General features: G+C 39.7%; 1 protein-coding gene across 6 annotated transcripts in view; it reads left to right on the plus strand.

Annotated features, from left to right (window-relative positions):
- pik3r3b (phosphoinositide-3-kinase, regulatory subunit 3b (gamma)) overlaps window positions 1-19190 on the plus strand; it is a 202177-nt gene extending 182987 nt beyond the window's left edge. For 4 of the 6 annotated variants that reach the window (XM_048199967.1, XM_048199969.1, XM_048199968.1 and 1 more), the window contains 9 exons: window positions 8812-8923; window positions 11347-11445; window positions 11541-11721; window positions 12257-12382; window positions 12586-12728; window positions 12809-12985; window positions 13070-13144; window positions 13232-13402; window positions 14123-19190. In XM_048199967.1, the coding sequence (XP_048055924.1) occupies window positions 8812-8923; window positions 11347-11445; window positions 11541-11721; window positions 12257-12382; window positions 12586-12728; window positions 12809-12985; window positions 13070-13144; window positions 13232-13402; window positions 14123-14324 (1286 nt within the window). In that variant the 3' untranslated portion in view covers window positions 14325-19190. Of the gene's footprint in view, window positions 1-661; window positions 1399-4415; window positions 4569-8811; window positions 8924-11346; window positions 11446-11540; window positions 11722-12256; window positions 12383-12585; window positions 12729-12808; window positions 12986-13069; window positions 13145-13231; window positions 13403-14122 lie in introns of those variants that run through there. The other 2 variants (XM_048199970.1, XM_048199971.1) reach the window with 2 other exon arrangements.
- Window positions 19191-19783: the final 593 nt, after the last annotated feature.

Raw genomic sequence — 19783 nt, forward strand, 5'->3', positions numbered from 1 at the left:
GCCCTGGAGAAGTTTTGACATGCCCTGACATTTGTGCTTTTTTCAGATGTTCATAAACATATTAATGACTAAAGTGTCATTACACTGTATTCATCACAAACTAGGCTACAATAATATGTGAGGAACATGTATGTACATTTTTGTTTTTTTGAAGGAATAAAGTTTATGCGTGGTTATTGAAAAAAACAAAAAACTTAAGTCACAGAAATAAGACCCAAAAAATTATATTAAATCTGTTTTCACAACCGTATCATGTATTTGAAATGTATTGATAAGAGAATGATAAACCTCTTACAGTACATATTTGTAAAGGTTAGTGCTTTGATTTTATATTAGAATGCAATTTTTTTAGGATTTATTCTAGTTTATATTTCCACAGATGCACATAATATACTTTTATGAGCAGCTGTTTTACCTATTATAGTGCTTCTAATATACTTATTGGTATGGTGAGTCAATATCTCTAATAAAAATGCTATAGACTATTTTACATTACTTTCTCCAACTGTTTTGAGCCTCATAGTAACGGTTCGACCAATAGGATGTCGACTTCCGCTCTTCGAACAAGTTCATTGGATCATGAGAAACACGCGGCTGCAAGTAATGTACAAACTCTGACTTTGGCAACTAGTTGGAAGAAAAGCGCATTCTGATTGGCTCCCAAATCTGGAGTGTGCGTGCTCCGCGGCACCTACAGTGCCAGTGATCCGTTTTGAGGCGAGTCCATTTCGTACCGGAGAAGGGGTGCCGAAACATGATGTCACTTGTGAATGAAACGACACCGTTACACACATCGAAATGAGAAGAAATAATTATAAACTCGGTTTTATTTTCGTGATTTTACCTATAAGTTATATGTATTACCCATTAAAACGTAAGCACGAGGAGAGTCATTTGCTCCACGCGTTTCCGTTGGAACAGGTTCCCCCCGTGATGTGTGCGCACCGCATGGACTGTTCCTCATGAAGCGAAAGGGCCGGTAGACCTGGTGAGCTGATTGAAATGAAGACTACCGTTTCGTCATGGTGGGACGGAGTGGATTGTAGAGCTGGTATCTACTTTCTGTTCTGTCGGACTGTTAAGAGATTTTTATAAAAATGCTTTATCAAGTGATATCGGTTGAGTAAAGCCTGGTGCTTTGACAGCTTTCATGACACGCAGTTACTCTAAAGCAGGCATTCAGACTGTTAAAGTTGAGCTCTCCGTTTCATTTCTTTCTTTCTTTCATTCGTCTGTGTTGAAAATTTGATTTTTTTGAGAACCTAGTCGATCACCAGAGGACTCAAAACATGTACAATACAGTGTGGAATACGGAGAAAGAAGATGACGACTGGAAGGACGTGATGATGCCCTATTCCACTGAATTAATATTTTACATTGAAATGGACCAGCCGCCAGGTACAGATATAGTATAATTAAACTAATAGCACGCTTGGTTCACTCCAATAATGTCAATTCTTATTTCCTCACTCTGATGTTGTTACAAACCTATATGACTTTTTTTCCTCCATGAAACACAAAAGGAAATGTTAAGTAGGCTACTGACAGCCTCAGTCACCATTTACTTTCATTGTATCTTTTTACCATACAGCGAAAATGAATGGTGACTGAGATGTAATTCTGTATATCTCCTTTTGTGTTCCATAAATGTCGTTTAGCGTATTAAACATTTACACAGTCATTATCTGACATTGCACTCATCTATTTACTTAGACAAATGGAGCTTGAACCTTTTCATTGTTGAATTTTATTTTAATGTTATGTACAATGAGTCATGTATGGCTGACATTTAAAATCCCCACTAGTTCTACAAAAACCAGTTTCGCCATCTTAAAACCATTCTTTTCCTGTCAGGTTGACAGTCAAATGTGCCTTGATCGTACTTGAAATGCACTGTCTGCCTTAACATTATCTTGTGCATTTTAAATGCATGATAAACGACTTCTTACTCAGACAGGGGAGCCATATTAAAGAATCTTTCCCTGAAGAGAATGCAACAGTGTTCATCCCTCTATATTTATTTTAAAGTAATATTTCATCTGAATACGAAAGTTCTGTCATTTACTCACCCTCTTGTTGCAAATCTGTATTTTTATTTTTTATTTTAAGTAAAACACAATATAAGGCAGAATGAGTCTCAGTCCCCATTCACTTTTTCGTGCATCTTTTTTTCATACAATGAAAGTAGTGAATGATAATTTTGCATATCTCCTTTTAGTTGAACTATCCCTAGGACTTGTGTAAACATTGCTGTATATATCTAGTAATGTTGGTTCTGCATGTAATTTAGGCCTATAAATGGTTTAATGCGAAATCTTTTCAGTTGTCTGTCAGTTTTTCCTCAGGAGATTTAGGCGTTTTGCATGGCTCACCACAAATTGTATTGATATGCAAAATGTGGAGAGATCGAAATGCATTCTCTGAATTGGTTTGTCACCTTAATTGGTGTTATACAGGATCTGTGCTCTTTTTCCCTAGCCATTGTAGCAGATATGGACTTATAGACCAGTGAAGTTACAGAATTATATACTGAATACTTGTGAAAGCTCTTTTGGGGTAAGTTTCTTTGCTTTCTGAATGTTAGTTTTGGTGTTCTGCACTTCTTATTCACATGCAGTGCCATTCATGTGTCATTTATTAAGCGCTGACACCATTTTATTGCCATTAACAATGATGTCATAGACTGGAAACTGGATCCTATTCAGAAGTCACAGGCATAGTTGACAATGGGTCGTTAATTCATGTCGTTAATTCCCGCAATAAAGAGACGAATGACACTTTTGGAGGCGTGAAATGTGAATGGAATGGGAAAAGAGACGGTTTGATGGTTTTGCATGAGGCTGTACTTCTGTGAGACAATTGTGAATGGCTTTAAGGCAGATTGTGTTTAATGCAAAAGCACAAAACACATTTTGTGGATTGTTTCTTAACAGTTTGTCCATTTGTAATATTTGTAGTTAGATTGTCAATGTGGTGCTGTCTTTACCTACCCACATGTAGTTAACTAGTTAAATGCAGCCTAATTCCAACAGAGAGCAGAATGAATCATTCTGAGACGTTCTCTGTGTTGTTTAAAGGAACAAAGCCTAACGCTCTTGTCCTAACCTCCTCATTTCCTAGAAAATGAGCTGTGGTGGACTGAACGGATCTGGCAAGCAGGATTCTGGGTTGAATAGCCCTTCGATTGCTCTGCCACGGGGATGAATGAGCACAGCACCGTGTGATCAGCCCACACATTAATCTTATCTTTCATTCTGTGCCACTGAACACAGGTTTATCAGATCTCTCCCTTTTTCTATGCGTCCGTTTGTCCCCATGTAGTGTCAATAACTGCTCACGGACTCATCATCTGCTTCTTCCTCAACTCTTTATGTCCAAGATGCAGTTACAGAGGCACTGCGGGACACTGAAATCCGCATGACCGGGGAAAAGATGGTTAGATTAGTAAGAGTGAGAGGTAAAGAAACGGGACAAGGTACCCGTGCAGATGTTCATTAGAATATTTATTACAGCTGAATTGAGATGTGAAAGGCTCAGAGGTACGGCCCTGTATGTGCGTGCGTCTGCAAACAAGCAAGCGACCGCTTTGTTCCATTGCAGTGTCCAATGAGCACAGGTGCCACGCTGCCCCCAGGGGAAAGTTGGCCCGTCTCTTAGGGCCAGTGATGTGTGAGTGTAATAAAGGCTGCCGGAGCCGTGTGCTCTGGGTGGACAACAAAAGTGCAGCGACACCAAAGGGAAAGTCTGCTTCTGACATCTCTTAATGGGTATTCGTATGACATAAGGAATGGAAATGTCACCGTATCTCTCTTGATACATGGTTCTTTCTTTGTTCTGTGCCTTTTCAGCTTGTTCAGTCCTGCATTCATTTGAGTTTGTTCATACATAGAAGTGCACAGCAAATTCATCTGTTGAGAAAGCAGAGTTTTCTTTAGCATAATGTGAGAAAACGGCATTTCTCTTTCTCTGTATATTCATGTATGCACACATACATATATGTGTGTGTGTGTGTGTGTATGTATATATATATATATATATATATATATATATATATATATATATATATATATATATATATATATATATATATATATATATAATACATACACACACAGTTAAGTAATATCTTGTAATTGATGTTTCAAACGATACGGCCATGGGCCGTGGGTTTGTGTTCGCCTCAGCGTGTGTTAGCGTCTTTGCCTTGTCTTTCTCTGGGAGGAGCGCTCCCCCCCCACCACCCCTATCATTCCCCAGAGCTTTCCGCTCTCTCTTTCTCCATCTCATATGGATGTGTCCACCTCCCCTCCTGCTTTCTCATTGGCTGCTGCCGACTTCTCCATTGAGAGGGTTTGTTAAGCCAGCAGCATCTGAATTTAGGAGCAGGGATTTTCCCTCTGGCTTTAGTCTGAAAGGCAGAGCGAGCGAGCGAGGGTGGAGAGAAAGCGAGAGCGAGTGGGAGAGAGAGAGGGAGAGGGAGAGAGAGAGAGAGAATAAGAGGACTTGTGTCACAGACAGCTGAGTGCAGGCTGTATACATGCAGCTCAAAAAGGATCCCGAGGAGGACGGTAAGGGAGACACCATTCTTCTTTTCTTCTGCTTTTTCACAGTATTTCACTGCTTTTTCACTTTTGGCTATTGTAATGCTCTGCTCTGAACAGACTGTCAGGGGAGCACAATGACAATTAGTGTCTGTCCTATTGTGTGGGAAGTGTCCTGGATCTTGTATGGATGGAAACATGTGCTTTTGTCAACATGAATTAACATAAGAATTGTGCTTTTTCCAGAACGTGTCATCCTTGACATTTTCTTGTTTTGTAATTTTTTTTAGTTTGTTAAAATGATTTGAGGATTAATAAGGTTGTTGTAAGAGTTCAAATGCAGGGATTGTCTTTTAGTTATTCATTAGGAAACAGAATTAGCGGATCATGATAATATGTGCACAGAGCCTGTATGGGTGCACATGTGATTGTGAGCATCCCCGACGGACTATTTAAACCACCCATGTGCTTGGTGACACTTTTTATTCATTCCCCCTGGATCGGGACATGGCAGCCCACGCCTGCTGCTCTCTTCAATAGCACTGTCATCACTCTCTGCCACACGTCTTTTCTCATGCTAATGTACCCCCTAATTTGTACATACAAATCCTAAACTAAACTGTTTGTGTGTGCGGTGGTGTCAGTCCATGTTTGCGTTCCCTTTCAAAGTACGGTTGCTTACATCAGATGTCACCTGTAGAACCAGAAGTTTAAACGTGTCTTTTTGTTACTGTGCAAAAATCGCAACTGCAGAACAGTGACCACCTGAGAGGATGTTTTGAGCTGCACGTTGCCATTTTTGTTTGTTTCCTAAACAATGTACTGCTTGGTCTTCGGTTGCCATAGGCTTCACCTATGGATGTATAGTTTTCTTTGTTCAGACTTGCGCAGCGTTGCATTGCCACTCACTCCTCCTCGTTCTTTCTCATCCTTTCCATCCTCTGTCCTGGTCACATTCTTTTTCTTAAATTTGCATTTTCATCTTTCATTACAAGTTTAGAAAATAAAATTTTATATCTGTTTACAGTTGATTTACAAAATAATAATAAAAAAAAGTAACCTCATTTAATTATGTTTTGCATTCATTGTGAAGCATGATGGGCTAGTTAACTCTTATAGAAATTTGAAATAAATACTTTTGCTTTTGTCATTGAAATTGACCCCTTTGTTCAGTTTTGCCGTAAATCATGATCATAACATGTTTGGATTGGTGAATGGTAGCTTTAAAAATGACTGCAAGCTGCAGTTATGTGGGCTTTTCATTGTGTGCCCCCCAGCTGCGATATCTCTGACACTAACACGCATGAGGCGACTGCCGTAATGAGATCACCTAGCCCACATCTCTTGTCTCTTTCTTGCTTTATTTCCTTCCGTTTTCCATGGTTTTTTTTGTGCTCACACCCCTACAGTAGCTCACAAAGAAATCAGTGTGTGTGTGTGTGTAGGACAAAGGTGATCACACACTTGCAGAAAGAGCTGACAGTGGGAAAATTGGTAGGCAGGAATTTGAGGTTTCAGCTGGGCTTGTGCACCTGCCTTTTGGCTGCTGCAGAGAGTGAGTGAGAAAAAGGGGGGTCATTTCCATTTCTGGTGGCAGGGTGTTACTGTAGCCCTGAAAGGGGCTTTGTGATGAAATGAAATAAATAAAGCCAAAATATTCACTTCAGACATAGTCATTGAAAATTGTTAGTGTGCGGGTGTTTTCAGCTCACATGGTTAGTCTTGAGTTAGTCGTGAGTGAGATTGAATGTTGGTTTATTGTGTCTCTAAATTACATTAGGGAGTGGAGAAGGACAGCCACACGGGTATTTGCAAATGTAATATTAATATGGTGATTATTGTGTTGGTGTAGAGGGAACAGAAGGTTATACATTGTCAAATGACTCTTCATAAGCTGCTGTGCTGCGCAAATGATCCCCTACCAGGTGGTGAACAAACCCAGCCCCCCATATTTTCAGCTTCACAAAGTTTTTCTTTCACATTTCTTTGAAGAAATGTTCATTTTCCTCTCAAGGCATGTGGCCGATCTCCTCTCAGACCAACTGAAATAGGAATAGTGTGTTTGTGTGCACACCTGCAGGAGCAGAGTTTGGGTGGGGATGTGTCCGTTAAGCTGGCTTCGCTTTGACTGGTTAAAGCTGCTCACCCCACCAGACTAAGGTGTTTCCTGTGGGCCAATGGAGGAAGGAGTTGTCACAGTGCCCGGGTCTCCTTTAACTCTGACTACGCTTATGCTCTCTCACTCCAAAAACCGCCACTGCTTTTAATTAATGACACCCTCAAAGAAAACCATTCAAACACCCTTCTCCCTGCACACAGAAACTTAAAAAAAAAAAAAAAAAAAAGCTATAAAGAACCGCACTCTGCAAATGTTGGGAAGTAATGCATCTTAAAAGAGAACTTTTTGGATTTAGGTGACATACCAAAACAACACTAAAGTGTCTTTCACTCTCTCTGATCTTTAACGATTTTATTATTATTTTTATTTCTTTTTAAAGGGGCCAGTTGTGTGCCGAGCATTGGGTCATTCCACAGTGTGCCAGCAGCAGTGATTCATTCATTTGCTGTACTGTGCGTTGCATGTCCCTGTGGGCTTTTATATCTGTGACTCACCTCCGGTGTATTGGACTTAAGTCTTGCCTCTTTTCATTCATATGCCTGATAGAAGTTTCCTCTGCTAGAAGGGCCCAGGGAATTCTAGAATCTGCTCTGGCTTTTATGACATCCGTAGGCTCTCTTGCTCCTTGCCTTTCCCCTTTGCTTAATGCAAAAGACCCCTCCCCTGCCCTGGCATAGATATGCACCCGCTCTCACGCAGCTTTGTCTCTGCCAGGCCAAGGACAGGTGGGTGACTGTTTTTACAGAAACTTGACTGTTATAATGATGTGACCATATTTGAATTCAGCATGGCGGTATTCTTCATGTGCCTGCTTAACTTTGCATGAGCCATGTCCTCCTTAAACAGTCAACTAGTATTTGAAAGTTGCCACCACCTCTTGCTTGAAGTATGTCTTTGGTTTCACTTAAAAGCCTTCTGAATAAACCTGTGAATTGAGAACAGAGTGGTATGTTGCTGTTTCAAGGCCACTGTTGCAAGTTTCAACTAGGTCAGGGGGAGGTTAGTTTGGCTTGGCGGTAGGTGCAGGTCTTGAACACTGCTTCTCTGTGCATTTCAGACAGAGTTGCAGCCTTCAGTTTTTTGTCTCAGATTTGCAAGTCTTTGCCAACTGCACCTGGCTGAGCACTTGCTGGGTTCACTGAAGCATTTGCACACAAAACCCAAGCACCTTGTTTAGAACAGCATAAGTTTCTAAGAAAATCCTTAGATTAGTTTGCTTAAAGTTGTTCCAGACCTCATTTGCATGTCATTTAACCATCATTCTCAGCTTTCTTTTTTTTACCTTCGAGTCAAAACTAGACTTTACTAGACGTTGTAAGGTTGAAAGATTCACGTCAAGAGATTAGACGTGAGAAAGCATTCTGTGAAGACATGGCACAGTACATACTCTCTCAGCAAAATTTCTCAGAGTGAGGGCATCATGATACACTGCGTGGCTGAACAGCACATTCTGGTGACCCCTGACCCACAAGATAGCAAGAGCAACATCAGCGTTAGCTTTCCAGCGTGCTGTTGCGGCAGCTGTTGTTTGCTTTTGCAGTTGACAAAGAAGCATTTCACTCAAAGAAAAGGAACCTGTTCATTACAGATTCAGCTAGTAGCACAAAAGCAGCACTGGCTAAGAAGGTCATTTGTTTTTTGTTTACATTTTCGCATGGGCCTAATGGAATTTGTTGTTGTTGCATTTTCCGTGAAAACTGATCTTTTGCATTTTCAGTGGAAATCATTGCATTTTCCGAAACAAACTTGTCTAACTACAGATGACGTCAAGGAGTTGCAGCTTGTAGGAGAGTATTGAAAGGCATTCCATGGGAAAATTGAGAATAGTTGGATGAAGTAGTGTTTTTTTGTGTACTCTGTAGCTCTGTATTGTATGTACTTTAAATAAAGAGTAAGACGAGGATTATTGTTTTCTTAACTTTGTGCTCAAATTTGGCAGTACAGACTTGTTCATGGGAATCATTGTTGTGTGTCCACCCCTCTAAATGAACAATGTACAGCCATACATTAACACAGACATCCACTTACTTTAGTCTAAGGAGATTAGGTTTTCATCTGTAACGTCAGAACTTTTTGATCTATTTCTTATCTTAAGGCTTGATTATGAGGTCAGAAGATTTTCCACTAAAATAAATCTCATTTCTTTTGCAGCTCTTCCTCCCAAGCCAACAAAACCCATGACACCAGTAAACGGCAACGGTGTGAAAGAAGCCGCCAGTGGCTCATTGCAAGAAGCAGAATGGTACTGGGGAGACATATCAAGGTAAGAGTCACTTGACACACTAGACTTCATTTATCACTATGGATTGAATTTCTGTCTGTTCTTTTATGAAAATCTTTCCACCTGTCAGTTAGCTCATAGCGTGACACTGTCCTCATCACATGTTGAACACGTATGGCAGTGTGCACGTCAGGTCATAGTTGGCCTGTATAGTCATGAGACTGCATGCAGATCAGATGAAAATCTCTCTGGGTTCTCAGGATGTTTCTTGCTCCTTGGGAGATGTCAGATCCTTGTTTTCCATTCCCTCCACCTGCCTAAGGAGGAGTTCCACATGCAGCTCTGGCGTGTCATGTTGCTCATTCAGCAGTCCGCGCTCTGCTGCCGGATCTCTAACAAGGCCACAGTGCACTGCTCTGCAAACTTTTTCTGTTCTGTTCTTTTCTTTTCTTTTATGTGAGCTGGTGAACTTATTTTGATCCTCTCTCCTTCTTTTGGCTCACTTATCCTGGAGGCATGTACGCTTTGCCGCAGCTGTACAAAAGCAAAAAGCCAATGAAACGGGGGAGAGATGCAGGGAGAGTTGAAAAAAGTGAGGGGTGGTTTAGTTGCCATTACTTAAGGGGAGGGATAGAAGAGCCCAAATCTCCAAAATGTCTAGCGGTCTGGCCAGTTTCCAACACAACCCATAAAACTCTCAGGTTTTAGCAGATTAGTCTGCTGCTTAGTGACCAGCTTTAGACTCGTTTGATGTTGGGCGAGTAGAAATTCTGCAGAGATGCTCACGGGCTCACTGATCTCTGAAGCCCTGCTATCCTTTAACTCAAACAGTCCCTTCCCAGATAAACTAGAGCTGCTTTTAGCTTCACCTCAAATCCGTCCTCAGTGCTTTACTAGTTTACGAATCAAAGAATAGTCACTCTAGACATCAAATAAAGAATTCCAAAGCAAAGTGATGCTGACCATTAAATTTCAAATGTGGACAGCCTTTATGATACATTGAATAATGTGCTATACTAGTATTTGGTTAAAGCAGTTGTTGTTTTTTTTATCCTGTAAAATGTTCTTAACTGGAACATAACATTTTCTGTGCAGTGGTAGCATGTTGGAAGATTTGACTTTTGACAGATCACATTTAGAACTACTGGCCATGCGGTTTCAGTTGAGTACGTAGTAATGGTTCTCAGCCATGTTAATCATCAGCAAACCTGTTTTGGTTTTGTTTTCTTCTGTGCTTGAGTTTAAGGTCAACATGAAAATGACATTGACTCTATTTATAATATGCACTATTTACTTCCTGATTTTATTGTGAACAATTCATCCGTGCATGTTATTCCAAAGATGTTTGTCTTAATAATTGCTTAATCATAGGTCTTTATCTAAATTAAAGCTGCATAACATGGTGGAAAAAGCCATAATTTTGTTGAATTAGATTGTCAAATATAACTGTGCTTTGCCCAGCACATCTAATTCATTGTCCAAGTATCTCCTCCATTTAGCTGTTTTTTTTGTTTGTTTGTTTGTTTTTTTTAATGCAAAAAGGTTCTTCACTTAACATTGACATCACTACTGCTTGCTCATCATGCGCGCGATGTCATTGGTGCATGGTCGCCTTTTCTCTGCTTCTCTACTTTTTTCGTTGAAGATCTTGTTTCATTTAAATGTCACATGACAGAAGTGAAATTGATTGTGAATGTCATTTGTTGAATGTTGATCTGATTGCTAAAATTATTGAAAGCTTCTCTAATCCAAACATGTTACTAAAATAGGGCACCTCCCCTTAACAGTGAACTTGCTGATACACTGCAGCCTAAAAATGTACCTGATTCCCACAGCTCCTAGTGCAGGAGGTTAGAGATGACTCCTCCCCCAGAAAGATGGGAGCATTGCTTAGTCAAAGACTCCTTACCTCAGCAGCCCAAACTAGGCTAAATATACCCCCTCCTGAGAGCCAGGGTCAGCTGAGCTCCAGCATGACTAGGCTGTTGGCTGTCAGGAGAATGGGAGGAGGGCTGAAAGTCGAGGGGTGTGACATTCCTCCCAGATGGACTAAAATAGAGAAGGGGGCAAAAAAGCAGGAAAGTCTTTGAAGCCTGACAGCTCCTCCGCTGGTCGTCTGGAGGCACTTTTAAAGCGGCAGACTGTCTGATTTCAAGACAAGAGCTAGAGGCATCAGTGTACATGTGGGGGCGTGCAGGACTGGGTCAACAGTTAAACCATTCAAAGATGTCTCACTCTCTCCCAGACGGCTGAAGCAGACAGCATGGTCACAGACCAGTGCCTTTGCCCTCTGCCAGACCAAATACAGCCAGGCAAAGAGAAATGACTTTTTTTGTGTGTGTTTGAGTCAGCGCTTTCAGAGAGTGAACTTATTTCAGCTGTAATTACTAATGACCAAGAGCAAGATTTGATGCGTGGAGTATTTGCACCACTCACTCTTTTCTTTCTCCATATTTTCTGTGCAGGGAAGAGGTGAACGACAAACTGAGAGACATGCCCGATGGTACTTTCCTGGTACGGGACGCCTCGACCAAGATGCAGGGAGATTACACGCTAACGTTAAGGTAACTCAGAATATTCTTTTGAAGAAAGCTTCTTCAAAACCTCTCATTTGGTCTTTATTGATCCGTGGTCCAACGCAATCCCTTTTTCCCTGCAGGAAAGGTGGAAACAATAAGCTAATAAAGATCTACCACCGAGATGGGAAGTATGGTTTCTCAGACCCGCTCACGTTCGGTTCAGTGGTGGAGCTCATCAGTCACTATAGGCATGAGTCACTGGCCCAGTACAACACCAAACTGGACGTTAAGCTCATGTATCCGGTCTCCCGCTTCCAGCAGGTAAATGGGTTTAGGTTGTGGGCGGGGGTATCATATTTACAGCCTCCCTGCCTTTACCTCTTTGTCCTCCCACCTCACCCTCCCTCACTCCGGCCCTAAAGAGCGTGTTTGCTGAATGAATTGTGCAGCTTGTTGTGAGTGAAACTGCCGAGGCAGCAGGATGCTTTTGGCATGAAATATTACTTTGTTTATTGCCACAGCAGTGCACCTCCTAAATAATTGCACACATCCACAATGTCGAAAGGCCATCCAGGCATTTATTTGTTTCCCCCCTCCTCCCTCGCCCTCCCAGTATCTTTCTCAGACACACAGGTGCTCATTATTTAGGGGGTTCCACAAATGTAAGCCCTCGAGAGGCACTTACAGATTCCAAGATTTTTATTAATGATTCCTGGAAGAAAATTCCTGAAAAATAGCTTTCACTTTGTAAGCAAAACCTACAGTATGTTGCTGCGAGCAGTCCTTTTTTCCCACCACACTTTTCTCCGCTCAGCAATTCATATCAATAACAATGCTTTTACTCTCGCTCTCTTAGGATCAGCTGGTGAAAGAGGACAACATTGATGCAGTGGGAAGGAAACTCCAGGAATATCACAATCAATATCAGGAGAAGAGTAAAGAATATGACAGACTCTATGAGGAGCACACGAAAACCTCACAGGTAAGCCTTTTAGAACATCTCTATCTGATCGATAGACAACCGACCCATTTGCTCCAGCACTACACGCCACACGTACAACGTGGACACAATTTAGTCCAATGCAGAAGCCCATTGACCAATTAACCAGGTCTATTAAGAGACACAGCCCTTTTGAGGTCACATCACATACATTGATTTTTTTTTTTTTTTTCATTTGATTGCAGGAGATCCAGATGAAACGAACTGCAATAGAGGCCTTCAACGAGACCATTAAAATCTTTGAAGAACAATGTCACACACAGGAACGCTACAGTAAAGAATACATTGAGAGATTCCGCAGAGAGGGCAACGACAAAGAGATTGAGAGGTACGCAAAGTCCAATTAAGAGCGCTCCGGTCGGCAGCCTTGATCTATGGGTTTACAAACTGTTCTTGTTTCTTTCTCAGGATCATGATGAACTACGAGAAGCTCAAATCCCGTTTAGGCGAAATTCACGACAGTAAGACCCGGCTTGAACAGGACCTGAAAACGCAGGCTCTGGACAACAGGGAGACAGACAAGAAAATGAACAGCTTAAAGCCAGATCTAATTCAGCTCAGAAAGATTAGAGATCAGTACCTTGTGTAAGAAACCTTCCTTTTGTCACGATTATTATAGTGTGTTTGAGTGGACATGACATAACTCTCCATTGCTTCTTTCTCATGCAGTTGGCTCAATCATAAAGGTGTTAGACAGAAACGAATAAACGATTGGCTGGGGATCAAAAACGAGAACACGGATGAGTAAGTTAAATCGTCATGTATTACTTTAAAATTGATAAATGACTGGCTCCAGTACAGCATCTAACACATTTTCTCTCGTAATAACAGCACCTATTTCGTCAGTGAGGAGGATGAGAATCTGCCACATTACGATGAGAAGAGCTGGTTTGTAGGGGACCTGAACCGAACACAGGCGGAGGACTTGCTACACGGCAAACCTGACGGAGCCTTCCTTATCCGCGAGAGCAGCAAGAAGGGCTGTTACGCCTGCTCTGTTGTGTAAGTATCTTAACATGAAATAAACACAGTGAAGTGGGAGTTATGGCAATGAAACAGGAGAAACCTGATTTATTCACGCATCTACAAAATGTGATCTTACCTCCATGTCAGTATTTTATTGTGTCATATTTGAGTTTAGTTTATTCTACTCACTAAAATGGCATATAGTTTTAGAAGAAAATGTTTTAGTTCACTATAATATACAACATGATAAACTTGCATTAAACTGTAAGTTTTAACATTTATTAAGGCCGTTTCAGTCTATAAAGTTTGTTTTCTTTGTGCCTCCACGTACCTGTCACATTAAGTTATTTAAAAGTCTGTTCAGCTTATTCTTTTAGGCTACTTTGTTGGAGTAGTGACCTAGAGGTTGGCGTGCATGTGAGAGACAGATTAAAATCTGGTCTCCTATTTTTGTTCTCTGTCCCCAATAATTTCCCATCTCATCTCCACTGTTTCTACCAATAAATAAAATTAGATTTATTTTTCTCAGTCGTAACATTTATTAAGGCTGTACCTTTTCCCAGTTATGCAATACACAACACATCAATGTATTGATCCCATTTGATTATGTTCTGCAAGGCTGAATCAGTCACCTTTAGAGTGTTATTAACTTTGCTTGTTATTGAGCAACCGGATTGCCTTTTATCTTTGTCTGAGGTCAGATTCTGGTTCAGAATCACCTTGATAATGAATCATCTCTCATGTTTCTGTCTGTAGTGTGGACGGCGAGGTGAAGCACTGCGTCATCTACAGCACACCCCGCGGCTACGGTTTCGCAGAGCCCTACAACTTGTACAGCACTCTGAAAGACTTGGTCCTGCACTACCACCAGACCTCACTGGTCCAGCACAACGACTCACTCAACGTGCGGCTGGCGTACCCAGTGTATGCACAGATGCCCTCAGGCCCCCGGAGATGAAGACTCGCCCCCCCCCCAAAAAAAAACTCTCTAGACTCATGGGAGGGTGTTCTGAACAACAACAACAAAAAAAACATGCTAACAAAAAAAAGAAACACTTGCTGCAACACACACGTCAGCCACCTTGGAGTTATATATTTTTACAAGAACAATTTGGAGGGCATTCTTTCTAAAGACTGCTTGATTTGCACAAGGAAGTTTTAAATGTTTGTGAATGTGAAAAAAAAAAAAAAAAAAAAAAGGCAGAAGGAAGCAGAGGAGGCGAGTTTCAGGTGACCTGCGCTGCTACCTAAACTCCAGCTGGGACTTTTTTTTTTTTTACATGCTCCATTTTAGCTTTTAGCTTTTTTCTTCTATCTTCCTGCCTCTTCTTTTTTTTTTTCTCACATCCTTCCATTTTTCATTCAGCTTTTTGTTTTGTTTTGTTTTGTTCCTTTGTATTGTCTTTGCATACTTGTTGACTAAATGTAAGGCAGGAAAAATATTTAGTTTGTTTAAATTTCTCCATCTCTGTCTCTCTATGTTTTAAAAAAAGGCAAAAACTATGTAGCAAACAGACGACTAACACTTTCCAGAGTGTTCTCACAGTGACTGCTGCTGAACGAGGGATTGTGGGATGGTTTGGGAGGGCACAAGTGAAAATGTTGTAGTCTTAAAAACAAAAGCTTGTTTTAACACTAACCTTAGAGGTGTTTATTTTTTTCCTTGTTTTCTGTTTGGCTGGATAAAAAACTGTCCTTTCTGAGCAGTTAGGATTGTTACAGTTCAGTGCAGAGACCAAAGTTGGCATGGGGAGGACCTTTATTTTTTTATTTTTTTTGTAAATTTGGCTATTAAGTGGAAAGATACGCAATACACATTGTTTGCAAACTACACAAAATAGATTGCTTCTGTGTCCTGTGAATGGAAGCTCTTTTTTTTTCTTTTTCTTTTTTAAGAACCAAAATCGCATGCACAGACACAGTCGACATAAAGCACTTATATAGAAATATGACCGCTGCACGTTTGTATACCAAATTTAAAGAACAATTATTCATGTGTGGTTTTTAACTAATGTGGCATCTTAATACTTAATGTCTGATCTAGAACAATTGGATTTGTGTAACTGTCAGACATATGTTTAAAAAAAAAAAGCAAGCGGGAGCAGCGTTAGAGCAGATGTGCTTTAGTACGTAACTTGAAAAAAAAGTGCAATCCAGCTTTTGATGGTAGAGAAGTGGTCTGTCAGAGAGATACACAAACTGCTCTCAGTTGCATCAAAAAGCGATAATCACTTGAACCTTTTGAAGAATTTCCTTTAAAAAAAAAAATCCCCTTTATTGCCTAGTGCTTCTCTCTTTTTTTAGCAGGTTGACTTGTTCTGTATCAGAAAAGAGAAAGTACACTTTTCATTGTTTGGCTGCCTGTTGGTTTTAATGTCGCACAATAAAACCTTTATGAAAATATATTCACAGCTATATGCACAATATTCACTGTTGGTACGTCAGTTATGTCACTTCCTGTTTCTTGTTGGGCTTCTGGCATGCAGGTGTCCAGTTGAGGAATCACATTGTTATTTTTCTTTTGCTCTCACAGTTTCCCCCTTTTTGGTTGTATGTTGCAAGAGCTACAGCAGACTGTTGCAGTTTTACAGACCATTGACCAGACAAGACAGCCAGTGGAACTCACCCTGAAACCACCCAACTCACCCCTCAAATCACAGCATGCTACATTTAAAAAAAAAAAAGCAGTATATAGTGGAAACTGAATTCAACTGAATTACATTTTTTGTCAAAATACTCTCATGGCTTTTTGTAACTGGTTTGCGGCAAATTGTACAAATTCATATGTAATCGCTAAAGCAAAAAATAGTTATATTTTCTAATGAGACCAAGTTGTTATTCAATTATAAAGTGTTCGCTGTGTTATTTGAGAAGGAAAACCAGGTGAAGTCTTCTGGTGGATGGTTAGAGGGTGAGTTTGATGATGATGGACCCAAACAGAAAGAGCATTCAGTCAGATCAGCTGTTGAGATAAACTTACAACCTACAGTCCTAATGAAAACCACATGCAGACAGGGCAACCGATGGTTTTTTTTATCATCCGATATTCATTTCGGTTGCTCTTCCTTTTGCCATTGCAAGGTTTTTGGGGGGGTTGAGTGGGTGTTTTTGGCAGGACTCAGTGTTCTTGTCTGCTCTACCATCGCTGTGGCACGACCTGAACTCGTTCACCTTTCAGAATGCTAGCTTTAGCAGATCAGCTGCTTGATTTTTGGTTCTGTGTGTGTGGTTGTTTACCAGTACATCTTTGCAGCTTTGGTGTTGCCATCTTTTCTATGGAAAGTTTTGGGGTACTGTTTTCTATAGCGTAGGTCCAGCTTTATTTCTTTATTCTCCAAATTTTTTGATTCATGTTTTTTGTTGTTTGTTTGTTTGTTTGTTTGTTTGAAGCTGGGCCCCTGAGGGGGCCCCTGTCTATTACTTGAACTCTTGCATCACTCACCATTGAATGTCTTTAATAATACATAGATACATTTATTAAAACACAGGAAATCCCTTTTATGGCGTGAGTGGATTGAGTATAAAACGTGAGAACATTTACTCTTTTAAGACTGGAACTCATCTTGTGTGTTGAAAGTAAAGGGGTTTATTTATGTTCACAGAGCTCAAATATGACTGATTATTGGAGTCCAGTATAGCACACGATATATTTGAAAGTATTAGTTATTTACTAGACTGGTCACAAGCTTATTTTATGTTAGACAATTCACGCCATGTTCGTACGTGACATTGATTGAAGAAAAAATGTTTTAGTCACCTTTTATTTTCTATTTTTATTAGTGTTTATCAGGCATTGAGACCAAAGATTTAAGTTTGGTTTGTTTTATTTTCTTGCATAGTACTAGTTTTGAAGAGATGCATAATCTTGTTCCCTTGTATTTCAATTGCCTTGCTTCCATGCAAACTTAATTTTGTCTTAGTTTTTGGTTTGCTATCGCTAGCCCCTCACTTGTCTGGTAAAATAACAATGTTTTTATTACTGTCCATATATTTAAGGGTTCACTGTGGATTGGCTGGGGGTGCATTTTTGCCATTTAAAAACTGATGACAATTTGTTTACTGAAATTAAATGTACTTTTGTTAAGTCTCAAAGTGAACAGACTGGCCTAAAGCTTGCACTCACTTTTTCTAAAAGGTATACTTTTTTGTGTGTGTGTGCCATCATAGTTTATCCTTGTCATTAACTTGTCTGTTAGGTCACTAAACCACCTCTAAAGTCACCAAAATCAAGTGTTTCTATGCCTCTTTTATTTACAGTAGTCTTGCGTTCACAGACTCCAGCTGGAGTCATTGTTGCTTTTTCTTTCTGTTTTGTAAAATTCATTTAAAGAAAATAGACAACCCTATACCATAGAAATGTATGGTATTTTGAGAGCGAAAAAAAAAAAAAAGTGATTGTCATTCTCTTCAGGGCATAAAGCAGAGGGGTTTGTTGGCTTTCTTTGTTCCTATACTATAGAAAGCAAGAAATATTCTGTTTTTCTTTTTCCTTCCGGAAGTTTTCAGGGACTTGAAAAGCATTGCATTGGGAAATCGTATGAGAGACATTTACTAGAGTGCTTTTTTTGTATTGAAGTGGGAATGGGGGAAGCTCAGACATTAGAACAAGCTGACAAAATCAACAGTGCATTGCTTCAAAAGCTCAGAGGGTTTAGACATGAACCAAAACAACCTTATTTGACTCATAACTGCTTGAGTTTTCAGTTAGACTCGATACAAAGCAGGTGTTATGACTAGAAGAGCTGGCTATGTTTTTTTCTGGACTGTTAACTAGCACTGGCTATTGCCCTCCTGTGCAGTTCTGCAAAGTTTTATTTGCAGTCAGGTTTGAATATGTTGTGATTCTCATTGGGAGTCTTTTGTGTTCTTACCACAGCTGTCCCACCATGATATCCAGCACATTTCTTATAAAAAAGAAATAACAAAGATTTTCACAAAAAAGAAAAAGAAAAAAAAAACACTCTCCTTCCCACTTTGACATACGTAAAACCCAGCATGCTTCTTTGGTACTCTTGACTGTTGTTTTGTGTAAAAAAAAAAAGAAAAAAAAAAAAAAAAGATGTGGAACAAAAACTTAATTGTCTGTTTATGGTGTAGTCGAATATAAATTTTAATATAGCTTCTGAGAAAAGACTGCTTTTTCAGCTGACATAAGTTGGAGCCCTTTGTTGCAGTGACTAAAAGCAAAATGATGTTCACAAAAACTGAGACAGAGGAGCTGAAGCAATAGACAACAGCGTGTTCAGTACCGTTTGCACAACCTGTACCGACTCAGTAACGTATAAACGCATCTCATCGATACCTTTTAAACTAATATGTTTTCTTTACGTCACACTCGTTTTGTCTTATTGACCGAATACACACTTTCTTCTGCATAAATCTAAATATTTCCTTAACACCAGCAGTGTTTTCATCTCTGGACTTTTATAGACACAGCTTGAGCAATAAGCCATGGGCCCTCGATGTCCTAGTAACATACTGCAATGAAAATAAACGTTGCTCCAGCTCCGGTTGATATATCCTTCTGTAACAAGTGTTTCATGTCTTATTCAGACAAGTTATGGCACAAAAGGACATGAGACACTGTTATCTATTATAGATGTCAGAAATCCTCTCTCTCAGTGTTTGAATGTCATTGTTGCTTCAGACTTATCGGTATTCTTCAGTTACGGTTTCCACCACAAAGCATTTTCTTGTATCTGTTTCAATGGTTTGTATTGGTTGTAGACTCTCCATTTGTTATGAGGTGAACTCATGTATATACTCAATGGAACTCCACAATATTCAGTTCTCTTGCAGAATAAAGAAAATATTTTGTTCAAAATCTCTTATATCTGTGTATTTTTCTAGTTTGTGGGATCAGCAGGTTCCTTTTATTGATTATAGCCTATAGTAGTAATAGTAATCATATTTTAAATGTATTTTTGTCATTATTTATCACTTTAAATATGTGGAAATTACTTAAACTCTCTTAGTTTTAAGGCTGCACATTTGCTTCCTAAATTGTTAAAACAAGCTATAAAAATGAAGAAAAAAAAGTTAATGTACCAAGAAACTACAGTAAATATTAAACGTTGAGAAGTATTAATTTATATTTGGTGCAATCTCTTTTCTTGAAGTAATACTAATACATTTTTCAGTAACTAAGACATTTCTTGAAAACTTAACGTTAAACAAAGCCAAATCTTCAAACTAAATTCACAAAACCACAGACTCTTCTGGCAAAAGCTTCCAGATCATACACATACACATACACACAGCCAGTCAATATATAAACTCTACAGATCATTCTACATCAATAAATGGAAAACAGAGCATGTATTTACAGGGAAAAAAAGTATGTTGTATACAGTTAAAGGATTAGTTCACTTTCAAATGAAAATTAGCCCAAGCTTTACTCACCCTCAAGCCATCCTA

The sequence above is a fragment of the Megalobrama amblycephala genome, linkage group LG8, assembly GCF_018812025.1.
Source record: "Megalobrama amblycephala isolate DHTTF-2021 linkage group LG8, ASM1881202v1, whole genome shotgun sequence".
NCBI classification, from domain to species: Eukaryota; Metazoa; Chordata; class Actinopteri; order Cypriniformes; family Xenocyprididae; genus Megalobrama; species Megalobrama amblycephala.